Source organism: Heterodontus francisci, chromosome 37, assembly GCF_036365525.1.
Source record: "Heterodontus francisci isolate sHetFra1 chromosome 37, sHetFra1.hap1, whole genome shotgun sequence".
Classification (NCBI taxonomy): domain Eukaryota; kingdom Metazoa; phylum Chordata; class Chondrichthyes; order Heterodontiformes; family Heterodontidae; genus Heterodontus; species Heterodontus francisci.
The window spans coordinates 23,649,979-23,663,665 of NC_090407.1; the positions used below are offsets into that span (position 1 = coordinate 23,649,979).

The window sequence follows — 13,687 nt, forward strand, 5'->3', positions numbered from 1 at the left end:
CAAAATGATAATCACTACATTTATCTTCATATAAGGCAACTTATTTTGAACATCTTTACGATATTAGGAAACAAGATGGATGCATGTGTCAACATAACTCTGAGCTCATTTGATAAAAGCAAGTTGCAAGGGCCTAAAAGATCCCAAATTTGATCTGTGCTCAATTAACTCATCTCTCACAGCTTATAATTGGTCACAGCACCACTGGGTTACAAAGGGGGAGTGAAAGAAAATCGGCCAGGGTTCCCACTCACAAGTGCCATCAAGCTACCCCTGTGAAATGGTTGTGCATCTGGACGTGGGCAAGGATAGGATTGGGTTAAGCCGGGATACTGTGCCAATGTTCACTGTCATAGCTCATACATGTTGGGTGAGGTATTGGGAACCATATCCCAATAGGGAATCTGTGCCTAGAGAGAAGGAGGGATGGAAGAAACTGGTGTAAAGATAAGAAAAAAAGCATTAAAAATACCAATACTTTCTTCCGGTTGGCCTTGCATTTCTTGTTTTTCTTGACTCCATCTCGTTGCACAAATTTTATCCAAGATGAATGTGGATCCACTGGACGATGTTCTCGATTTTCAGGGAGCTAGGAATAAACAAACAAATTATTTCTCCAGGCAGTAGGATAGCCTGGATGTTACAGTGCCCTGTCTGCCATTTTCTCTATATTGCTGTTTGCTAAAAACAGTGTGAAGTAATCAAAACAGGAAACTACATGCCATTGCTTCAAATTTATTAACAATACCGCTTAATCTTGGAATATACAGTTCATAAATGTAGTGTATATATGCAGTTTGCTACATTTTAATGCTTATGTGTCATCTAGTGTATAGTCCCCCTTTCATGCCCACCCCTTCCCCCAAAGTGAAGCCAACAGTTATCACTGAGGTATGGTTCCACAGGCACTGGCAGGCATTTGCTACCTTAACCCCCAGCTGGTCATTCTTAATGAATTAACCTAAACAGAATGAGTCAACTGACAAGCTACTGACTACAAGATCATTACTGTCCTCACCCAATGTCCGGACAAATACATTTTTCAGCTGGTGGTCAAGATCAGCAGCCCTCATTTATCCAGGGCCTGAGATTAATTGTAGTGCACCTTACGCCACACATCAGCACAGGTTAATGTACTTCTTGTCCTTTCCAGCTCTGTATCAATAGATCCAATCTATTTACCCATTAAGCACTCATGGGGTCCCAGTATCATGGAATTTAAGGAAAAGCTGATCACCTTGTATTTTCCCATCTAAAAGCAAACATCACTCTCCTTTATTGTTGCAAGTCAAAAACTCCATAAAACAGATTTAAAGATTAATGGTATGGATTAGTGAATGCCGAGAGCATATTTCGGACCCATTTTCCATCCATTAAAACTCTTTGTTACAACAAATTAAATATTTTGCCATGAGAAAACTATGTAACACTTTAAAGGATTACATGTTGTGGTTTCTTTCACCAAAAGTCACAGGTTTTAAACTGCCATTTCTTTTTTGGGGGAAATTCATTTATTGCTGAGGAGTCTAAATTCTGTGGTATTGTACACAGGCAGGCGAGACCAAGAGTAATTTTCAGGTGGGGAGGATAATTATATCGGTATTAATGTGTAAGTATTGTAACCTAATAGATACCCATCCCCATTTTAAAGCAGTACAATTTATCCTTATTCTATATAAAACTGAAATGTATTATTCATACTTGGATAAAAATCTTGTGGCAGTTCAGGAAGCTGAGTTGGTTGGGGCCTAGGAGTAAAGCTGCAGTGAAAGCTGGGAGATGCAAAACAGAGGTTCTACAGTGTCACCACTGGCAGGATGGTGTTAATACAGCATGACAAGTTTACATAGGTTTGTTTCCATTATAAATGAACTTTATAATGGGGAAGTTGCCAGGGAAGTGACAAAAACATACTGACAACAAGAAGTAAGGTTTTCTGGGCAGCAAGTGCACATAGACATAGGATTTTTAATATATTATAAAACGGATCAACCTCCTGCCAAGCTAATGGCTATTTGGGACACAAGAAAGAATTTATATAGCACCTTTCACCACCTTTCAAAATGCTCTACAGCCAATGACGTACTTTTAAAATGTAGTTTGTGCTGTAATGTTGGGAGACATGGCAGCCAATTTTCACACAGCAAGTTCCCACAAACAGCAATGTAATAATGACCAGATTATCTGTTTTAGTGATTTTGTTGAGGGATATATATGGTCCAGGGCACTGAGATAAATTCTCCTGCTCTTTTTTGAACAGTGCTGTGGGATCTTTTACGCCCACTAAGACAGCAGTTTAATGTCTCACCCCACAGTGCAGCACTCCCTTACCACTGCACTGAGGTGGCAGCCTAGATTAGAACAACAATGTAACTAACATCGCAATTTGTGATTCAGATTTAAACAGGCTTAATCCATATCCTATTGTTGCTAGTATGGTTCAACTTGGTACATAATATTTCATCTAGATCTGGCAAACAAAAGCCTTAAACAACCTGTTTCCTTCAGTGCTAAAGATGATGTCACTTTATGAGCAGCAAAGAGTGGAAGCTATTTTAAAATCAAATCTTGCTTTCAATGATGAGTTCCACCACACCACATCATGAGCGAACAGCAAGTTGAGATTCATTATTTGATGGTACAGCAGTATCTACTACATTCAAAAAAATCTTGTGACCCAGAGACTGTTCATTATGTTCAACCCGATTATGTTTTTTGCTGGCTAGGTAGCAAACCTGAGAATGACTGAACTGCAATGAATCCATGTAAATGTGGAGCTAGTAATTTATCATCGAAAAGTGTTTACATAGTTAAGTATGAGGGGAAATGTGACAACAAAAAGTAAGGCTTTGTAGACATGAAGCATAATGCAGCTGCGAGATTTTTTTTTAGCAAGACATTGGCAAATGAGCCAAACCGACCATGTTGGGACACTACCATCTTCTAAAAGTCATTTTCCAGTGCATGATTTTTTTTTTTTCATTTGCAGGGATAATGAATGAAGGAATATTTTCACAAAATAATATAATAAAATTGGACTGAGAAATGATTTTTAAAAATCACATATGCTGTGGAATCTAGCCCAATATGGCAAAAAGAAATTTAACTAGCACAGTCGAGGCGGGAGAAAGGGCAGAAAAGTCTAAATTTTGATTTAAGTACAAAACACAAGCCTGTTCTCTCTAGGAGCCTGAAGCTCATGTCCACCAGTTATGTTGTTGCCAGGCCACCATGAGGTGGGGAATGGCACCTCATGCACCTGGTGAAGAGGAAAAACTCACATGGGTCGTCTCACCCTGCAACAAGGGTGCCACCTGTTGACTGACCATAGATTGGCACTGGCGTCGGAAGTCATGAAGAAGTCTACGCCCCATTCTTCCACCCTCCGGGCTGGAGGAGGGGGTCTGGAGGGAAGAACCCTTGAGATGGAAAAAGGGAGAAAATAAATAAAAAAAAGGAATAAATTGAAAACTGAGAGAAAAAATCAATTGCCAGTACAAAGGGCGATTTCATTTTCAGAACCAGCATTCATTTCATATACATCTGAAACACCTCAAAAGGACCATCTTTTCAGTCCAATAAAAGACCTCGTTTTAGGGCAGAATAGTAAAGAGCTTGAAAATCTGCACGTCTGCGTAACGACACATTATTTAGAATAGACAAAGGGTGTGAGGGGTCAAACAAATGGGGAGGGGCCCATAATCTGTGGAGTCCCTGCTCTGTGTGCTTTGTGCCAACAGTGTGGGCAGTGCTTCGGGTGCCCACCCCCTTCAGTCCTGACGTCACTGAAAGAGTCAGGACTACATTTGGTGCCAGAATTCCCACCAGTTTTGTTTCTCTTATGGAGCCAATGGTATTTTGAAATGCTTAGGTAATAAACTGCCAAACAAATTTACTACAAACAGTACTTGTGTAAGGTGACCAGATGTAATGACACACTGTAGATTTACAGTAATTACTGACTTAATTATTCTTCCTTGGACAATAGTAAAAAAAAAATAAACTGCAACATAAACTGCTCTGGATTTAAGGTCCTTGAAGATTAGCTTTTAAGTGGCGGTTTGTTGCTGGCCGTCCATGGACTACCTCTGACTTACTGACCGCTTGCTGATGGCTTCAGACAACCTGAATGTGACAGGCTCTTAAATATTTTTCAAAATTTGACAGTAACAAAGAAAGTATTAATACAACTCAAAATCAAATTGAGCTGCTAATCAAACAAAGCCCACAAGATGCTTGTAACGATTTGAGTAGAAAGAACCCTCCCTCAAACTCCTGACAAAACAGCTAGATTTTCATTTCTGACCTAAATAAGCTTTGCATCCCTTGCAAATATCAGCCAACATGGTTCCCTTTGGGAACTAAGTCAACTCATTCGTTTCCTGGCAAGTCTCCTCCACAGCTACCATGGATGCCATCTGCAAAGTATTGTTAAACTTTTCCATAGGCATTCCACCACCTAGCCACACACATCCCATCAGTGTTAAAATCACGTGAAGGATACCAAATCTGTGCACCTTCATGCTATGTTTGTTTTTCAAACCACCATTACTCCCCTAGGTGCCTACAAACTGTATGTCCCTTTTGATTTCAATTCCCTGCTTCACCTCAGATGCAGGAGGTTCTGAGGTGGCCAGCAGGAACATACACCGTCAGAGGTAGCACCTCCTTTTCTTTGCCTGCGGACAGTCCTCCTTGGTAAATATGTGTGAGGTGTCAGAAAACTTTCCTTAATGGGATTGATCACAGGTGTGAAGGAAACTTTCTATTACATGTCATACAAGCTTTCCCTTGCTTCCCTTTACATGTTCATCTTTGATTAAAGGAAGAGTACAGGGTAAGGAAGGGTTGTGAGGGGTACTGTGGTCGTTACCTTCTGCACATTACTGGCAAGTTGCCGATGGTCAACAATGCAGTGAGGGCAAGGTGGCTAGAAATGGGAAACAAGCTTATCACAGTGCACGGTTATAAAGTATGACTACCTGTAAACGTGGCTACCCTGTAAAGGACAGCGATCTTCTTCTGGCATGAAGTAACCATGTGAGTTTGCTGCATTTAGACTCACTGTCAAGACCATATCTTTTCACTGGGCCTAGGTCTCTGTTATGGAAGTGATTCTGTTTTTTTGTTAAAATATTTTTTGAGGAATTCATAGTTAAACTGACTAGATGTTGGACCAGTCTTTTTTTCAAGAGGGCACTGAAAGAACTAGTTTGGCAACAATGTTTACTGGTTGTCACATGACTCAAGTTAAAACTAGAACAGAAACCCTGGTAATGGGAAAATGTGGACACAGAGGTCTGTAGAGCTCCTTGATTGAACAGCAAGGAGCAGCAGTGCACACCTGAGAGGGCAGAAAACTTGCAAGTTTTTGGTTGCAGAGTCAGTGTGTTTTACCTTTTGGAGTGAGTGGCTGATAAAGTTAGCCTGCTGCTGAAGAAGAGAAGGCAGGAGAGAACACCACAACCCAGCTAGCTTTCCAGCATCTCTAAAAGACTCCAAGAAGTCCATTGTGTCAATTCATCTCATCTGCTGTCTTTGAGGAAAAGCCTGCTAGACTGGTTCTCAATGTCGCCTGAAAAGAACTGTTCTAAAAGATCTCAGTAACCCGTCTACATATACTCAGAAGTTAGACTGTATGCCAGTTTTGGAACACAATATGTCTCATCTGCTGTTTTCTTCAGGAATGAGAAGGTAATCAGCCCAAGTGTTTTTTTTGTCTGTAACAGCACTCTGAACCAATATCCCTTTTATTTTTCTGGTTAACTGGCATATGTATGTGTTTGTGTGTGAGTGTGAGGGATTAAGGTAAAAAGGGGACTTTAAAATTTAATAAGTGTGTTTGTGCTTTACGTCATTATTAGTTAAGACTCGTTTTATAATAAACTGATAATTTTGTTGTTCATTAAAAAAACCTGGTTAGTGTGTTCTATTCTGGGAAAAATAGAATATATGATAGACTGTATTAGTAAGTGGGAACATTTAAAATATATGTTGTGACCTGTGGAGAAGTGGAACTAGAATAAATAGTGCACTCCTCCCACCTCGGTCATAACATCTCCTTTATGGGCTTCCTTCCCTCCAGGCCAAGAAGCTGTGTCCTCCTTTGCCAGGTTTCAAACAATAAAGTCTCCTCTGAATGGTGAGTATATTTGGGGCTCAGTACTCTGAAGAACCATCAGTCTCAGGTAATACATTGAGTCAAATCGTTTGAGACACAAAATGGAAAACAAAAAACAAAAGATAGAAACTAATATGGTGCAGACTCGATAGCCCAAATTGCCTCTTCTGTGTCTATGATTCTATCATACCATAATATATTCTAGACACAAATGCTTCATTTTTTCACACTGACTGCCCCAAGACAATTTCTGCTGAGTGTTCCCCACTTAATTACCAGAGAGGTTCTGAATCTTGTATTGAAAATTGGGTACCAACATGAAAAAAAACTTGTCTTAGGTTAGTCAGAAAGACTAATCCTAAATGGCATTACTTTGGACTAACATCGATGTATTTGATATTCGCTGTCCAGTGCTTGTATATGTTTTTAATGGAAGCCCAGTTTCATTCATGAATATCCGAATTTTTTAAATCCTTGGAAGTTCAAGTTGAACTCTGAACACTTATTCTCTTAGTGCATTACTCACAATGTAGCTTTTTTAATTTGCAATCATTTACAGATTATGCAATATTATTCTTTTTATCAATCCGCTTTGCAAAGCTGTTGCATTTATGTAAACTGAATAAAAGACTGTAGTAATAAAAATAAACGGGAAGGAATATTCAAAAGAAGTGAAATCCTTTCCTGCCTGTTTCTGCCAGCATTTTCCCTGTATGATCCTCTCCAATTATACTGTCATAAGGATGAAACTAAATGATCACAGTCCACAAGCTAAGATTACCCTCCACACGCACACACACTCTTATTTCTGAACTCAGACAGTATGTGGGCTATTCACTCTAGGATGATTGTAGTCTTCCAGCTAAATGGAAAACACATGCCGTGTGAATAATTTTGCATAATCCCCTTTATTACAGTACTTTAATGTAAGCAATCCATATCACACAGTAAGAAGGAGAACAGCATGGCTTGAAACTCACAGCACATGTTCCCTCCTGTACAGAGAAGGTGCAACATACATTCCAATCATGTTGGCGTTGTGGTTTAGCGTCTGTCACCACAGAAACAGAATTCTCATGCTTGAGGCAGTCTGCACATTGCAGAAAGACTTATTACAATATTATTTGGTGTATTACCATATGAAAGTTTTATTCTGTGGGACTAGAATTAAATGAGTTGTTAATAAATCATATTATTGGCACAAGGCTATATTTATTAAAAGAGGCTGTAAGCAAATGCTGCACAGTATGTGCCAATGAGGCATCTCTCTGAAGAGAAATTGAACATTCAAACACACAATATGGGAACAGTGAAGACGAAAAAATATGCCATTTGTGACCTGAATTCTGTTGTTTTTCTAAATAATAAACACTATTCGAAAAAAATAATTTGACTGATATTCATTTTTATGAATAGAGTGGCAAGTCAGGTTGCCCATTGGTTTATGCTTTGAGTAAGCAGTAGAGCAGTTGGATCTACGTGGAGATATTAAAAGGGAGTCCAGCCAATTTTACTTGAACCTCTATAAGGCTGAGACAATGGCCTCTCCTGAAATCAACATTCTGCCACAATCCAGTCCGGATCACACACAGACAGCACTGCCCTGGATAAACCCACAATCATAGGTCAGATGCTCAAGGTGATATGATCTGGTCAGGCTACACCCAACAGTACTGTGCACAGTTCAGGTCTCCACGCTATAAAAATAACATCGAGGTACTGGAGAAAGTACAAAAATCAACACTATCACACATTCATTTTGACAAATTCAGTGTGCTTCTCTCCCAAAAGGTTTTTGATAAAGTTCAGCAAGCTTTTCTTAATTTGATATTGGAAACCAGCTAGATGGGTATTTCCTCATGGCCACTTTCTTCTGCATTCACTAATGAAGTTGCATCTCCTGTCATGTCCCCTTTGCATTTCATCTTGGCTATAGAGCTTTTGACCACACTTGTCCATTTGAATCTAGATATCAGAAAGATTATAGTTGCAAACATCTTTCTTAAATGTTCTTATCACTTATAAAGATCTGTGTATCTGAGCCCATAGCTCTCTTTGCTCCTCTTAAAGTTTTACTTTATAGAGTATATGTCCTCCCCTTATTCTTTCCCCAAAAATGTATCACTTCACATTTCTCCACATTAAATTCCATCTGATATTTATTTGGCCGAACTACTAGTTTGTTTATGTCCTCCTAAAGTCAATTGCAGTCCTCTTCACAGTGAACCAGGAGGCCTATTTTTGTATCATCTGCAAATTCTGGCATTTTACCCCTTTGCCCAAATCCAGATAATATACGTACACACATGCACACAAATAGTTTCAGCACAGCGGGTATAGCGTATTGTGATGAGGATTGTGAAAGATGAAGTGGACGGCAATAGAAGAGAAAATGGTTGCTACCATTACCATAAAATGAAGCACTTCAAACAGGTTATTTGATAGCCCTTTAGGATGGTGTAAAAGATTGGCTGGAAAACTGGACACTGTGCTGAAGCATTCATTACCATCTTCAGCCAATTGTGCTGAGTGGATAATCTTCTCAGCTTCCTCCCAGCATCACAAATGCCAATCTTCAGCCAATTCAATTTACTCCAGATAATATCAAGAACATAAGAACGTTTGAATTAGGAGCAGGAGTAGACCATAAGGCCCCTCAAACCTGTTCCGCCATTCAATACGTTGTTACAACCAGGTGAGGAAGGGGTCTCAGGCTGGGCTTGTGCCCTTTTCCTGCTTGTGCCATAACAGGGTTTAACTTTTAAAACACAGTGTTTTTAGCTTAACCTCTTAGTGAGTCCTTGCTCACTGCTCTCTAATTGTAATTGCAAAATGAACCAACCAGACAGGTTTTCTTAGGTCTAAACAAGGAAGATGCAAGTTTATTAGCCTTAACACTCTAACTCAGTTAAAATTACTAAAAGGATGCAACACGACCACGCTAGCATGCATATGAGATAAACATGCACACAAATAGATACAGAGGGGAGAAAGAATTAAGGGGGGGGGGTGGTTTACAGTAGTAAATGGAATTCAGTTACTGTCTTTAGTTTTTCTGTAAAGTCCTTGGTTGGAATTGCGGTCTTGTAGTTCTCGCTGGCACTCAATGCACACTTTCAAACTTGCTTCTCTGGTACCAGAAGGCTGAAGTGGTTTCTGTCTTGAGGCTTAAGCTGCTTCTGTGGGTCCCTGGGAATTTACTTGAGAAAGTGACAGAGAGAAAGTGTTTCCTTCTCTTTGGTCTTCAAATTGCTGTCCGCTCAAACCTTTCTGTGAGGCACAATTCAAACAGGTCCCAGTCAGGCCAGCAGGTAAGTCATGTGACCAGCTCTTTGTTTGAAACAGCTTCATCTGCGAGGGTTGTTGATTTTCAAAGTTCTCCAGTCACACTCGGAGCAGTGTGGAACTCTGGCTCTTACACAGACAAAGAAGGTTAATTATTATGATTGCCCAGACCAATCTTGTTAATTGATTCAGTGAGCACTCCCATTGACTCTCTATTCAACTGTCTCTCAGAATGCAAATGTGCAGCCATGTTTCAGCTGTCCTACTCTGTGGTCTTTTTTTAAATGAGTTCTGTGCAATGTCTAGCAAAAGGGTTCAAATAGTGTTCCATCTGACGAAATTAATATGTTTCCATTTGGCAGGTGTGGTACATAGCTGAACTACATCACCACTTTCCCGACCTATCCCCATATCCCGTGATTCTCTAAGTCCCAAAGAATCTTTCGATCTCAGTCTTAAATATACTCTGACTGAGTATCCACAGTCCTCTGGGGAAGAGAATTCCAAAGATTCACAATCCTCTGAGTGAAGAAATTTCTACTCATCTCAGTCCTAAATTGCTGATCCCTTACTCTGATATTATGACCACTAGATCGAGACTCTCCAGCCAGGGGGAACAATCTCTATCCTGAAGATTTTTATATGTTTCAATGAGATCATCTCTCATTCTTTCAACATCCAGAGAATATAACTCTGAAACTGAGTGCACTGTACACAGAAAAGGCTATGGATCACGACAAAATCCCAGCTGTTATTCTGAAGACATGTGTTCCAAAACAGGCATGCTGCTAGCCAAGTTGCTCAAGTACAGTTATAAAACTGGCAATACCCGACAATAAAGAAAATAGGCCAGGTTTGTCTGGACAAAAGGACAAATCCAACCAGGCCAATTACCCTTCGATCAGCCAACTCTCAATCATCTGCAAAGTGATAGAAGGAGTCATCAACAGTGCCATCAGGCAGCACCTGCTCACCAATAACCTGCTCAACTGATGCTTAGTTTGAGTTCTGCCAGGACCACATGGCTCCAGAACTCATTCTATCTAACTGTTATTTTCAATGAATGGAAAATTATAAGCAGTACGCTCAGAATTTCCAGAGATTCACTCCCTAAGTGCACCATTCTTTACTTGGAGAGGTGGATCACAGAATCACACTTTAGAAGTCCCTATCTTAATGAATTACTTAGCATTACTTGTATGTCTGATGTATTCACTTTTATCATAGGTTCAATTCATAATATGCTTGTGTAGTCAATAAGGTGCTGGTTGTGTTCTGTTTCTCAATTTAGTTTTTGTTATCCCTGATCATCTGTTGACATTTGTATTTCCGAATTGTTTGGTTCCAAAAACATGCGTCAAAATGGGGAATGCAAATCTCCTGACCTGGTCCAGTTCTGCTGCATCAGGAGTGCCCCTTGCCAGTCCAAATGTGTAATGCATGGTACACGTGGGATCAAACCAGGTTTTCTGGGGTCTCTTCCTGGGTGTGTACAACTCCCCATGACTTCTGGACAAGAGCTTAGACACACAGCTACAGGACACAAGTCCCCAAATCACTCTTACCAAAGTCAAGCACAGGACAATATCCAAGCCAATGGTGTCGGCAAGACAAGCACATCCTCCAGCCCACCTGAAGCCTAGGGGACTCACTCAAACTGACTCGATTATCAAGCATGCATTCATCCCATCACGAATAACTGTGCCATTGAGAGTAAAGCTCCCTGCATCCTCCTGTTAATGTCATCAACATTTCACACTGTGCTCACAAAAGATTGACAAGAACCTTCAGAAACATGTATTGATCTAACTTTTCGCTCTTTACAGAACAATGTAACCTTTACTCATTTTAATTAAAAACTGAAAGCTTATGCCAAAAAAATGTTACTTAAAGGGCCAGACTTCAAAGGAATACAGAGAGATCTGAAAAAATGTTGAGCAATGGCTATTGTTACGACCAGGTGAGAAAGGTGTCTAGGGCTCCCTCTCAACCTTCACCTGGTCTTACTGTAACAGGGTTTAATTTTAAACACACCGTGTTTTTAGCCCCCGCCCCTGGTGAACCCTAGTTCACCGCTTTCCAATTATAAGGCAAAGAAACCAGCACAAAGAGGCTTTCTTAGGTTTAAAGAAGAAAAGTTGAAATTTATTAAACTTAAACTCTAATTCGGTTGACACCTACGAATGTATGACGCGCCCACGCTAACATGCATACGCAATGCACACATGCAAATAGAGACAAAAAAGAGCAGAAGAAAAATAAAGTGGAAAAGTTTGAGGCAATATCTGAAGAGTTATTGTTACGGTTTTTCAAGTCCTTGATTGTAGGTAGATCTTGCTTTTCGTTGGGGCCCAGTATTCTTCTTAAACCTTGTTCACTGTCGGAGACTTTTCTCTCTTGGGGTTCATGTGTCGTCAGTGGATTCAGAGGCTTGTGAGAAAGAGATGGGAGCAGACTGGAGAGAGATCTTCTCAGTCCAGGAGCAAACAGACACTCTGAGTTCAAACTCTTTGTACAATTCAGAAAACCCCAGGTTGCCCAGCAGGTTAGCCATGTGACTAACTGGTTTGACCACATCTTGGATTGTATCACCTTAGCAGTCTCTGGAATGCTCCTGTTACACACAATACCTGATCAAGGTCCACTGTGGGTTGAATGTGTCAGGGAATGGTCCTTTGTCCTTCCAAGCACCATCTATTAATATGCAAATGTCTTTTCCAGCAACGGCTGATCTGTTTAACAAGTCCTTTCTTCACTCCAGTAACAGTTTAAAATTAATGTTCATGACAAAATGAATGTGCCTCATTCTTGGCAGGTGGGGCCTAGCATGACACCACTGTGAACCCTCACTGGAGTGTCAGCCTTGCTTTTTGCCCTCAGGACCTGGAGTGGGGACTGAACCCAGAACTTTGTGACTCAGAGGTAAAGTGCTCCCTGCTGAGCCATAGCTAACAGTATTAAATAGCAAGAGACATCTCATACTAATTGACACACCCATCTCACACTGACACACTTATCTCATACCAGCACACTCATCTCACACTGACACACCCATCTCACACCAGCACACCCATCTCACAGTGACTCACCCATCTCACACTGACACAACCATCTCACACTGACACGCTATCCCACACCAACACACCCATCTCATAGCAAAAGACCCATCTCACACTGACACAACTATCTCACACAGACACAACTATCACAGACACACACGCATTTCACACTGACACACCCATTTCACACACACACCCATCTCACAAACACACCCATCTCACACTGACACACCCCTCACTGACACACTCATCTCACACTGACACACCCATCTCACAAACACACCCATCTCACACTGACACACCCATCTCATACTGACACAACTCACGCTGACACACCCATCTCACAATGACTCACCCATCTCATACCAGCACACCCATCTCACACTGTCACACCCATCTTACACACACACCCATCTCACACTGACACAACTCACACTCTCACACCCCTCACACTGTCACACCCATCTCACACCTTCACACCCATCTCACACCAGCACACCCATCTCACACCAGCACACCCATCTCAAACTGACACACCGATCTCACACTGACACGCTATCTCACACCAACACATCCATCGCACACCAAAAGACACATCTTACACTGACACACCCATCTCACACTGACACACCCATCTCACACTGACACACCCATCTCACACACACCCATCTCACACTGACACAACTATCTGACACACACCCATCTCACACTGACACAACTATCTCACATGACCCATCTCACACACACCCATCTCACACTCACACAACTATCTCACACACTCCCATCTCACAGTGAAACAACAACCTCACACAGATACAACTATCAGACACACACACATCTCACATTGACACACCCATCTCACACTGACACGCTATCTCATGCCAACTCACCCATCTCACACCAGCTGAGCCATCTCACACACACACACACCTCACACTGACACACGCATCTCACACTGACACACCCATCTCACACACACCCATCTCACACTCACACCAATCTTACACACACACCCATCTCACACACACACCCACTTCACAAACAAGCCCATCTCACACACAACCATCTCACACTGACACACCCATCTCACACACACGCCCATCTCACACTGACACACCCATCTCACACTGACACACCCATCTCACACACACATACATCTCACACACACATACATCTCACACACACATACATCTCACACTGACACACCCATCTCACAATGACA

The 13,687-nt window shown here is 41.2% G+C and overlaps 1 protein-coding gene across 5 annotated transcripts in view; it reads right to left on the reverse strand.

The window, feature by feature from the left end:
- Window positions 1-13,687, reverse strand: part of c1qtnf12 (C1q and TNF related 12) — a 62,161-nt gene that overhangs the window by 39,944 nt on the left and 8,530 nt on the right. For 3 of the 5 annotated variants that reach the window (XR_010969647.1, XR_010969646.1, XM_068017308.1), the window contains exons 2-3: window positions 3,282-3,419; window positions 473-589 (exon numbers count right to left, since the gene is read on the reverse strand). Coding sequence is in view for 3 of the 5 variants with exons in the window: in XM_068017308.1 (XP_067873409.1) it covers window positions 473-589; window positions 3,282-3,419 (255 nt within the window). In the remaining 2 variants the exon portion in view is untranslated. The remainder of the gene's footprint in view (window positions 1-472; window positions 590-3,281; window positions 3,420-13,687) is intronic. The other 2 variants (XM_068017309.1, XM_068017310.1) reach the window with 2 other exon arrangements.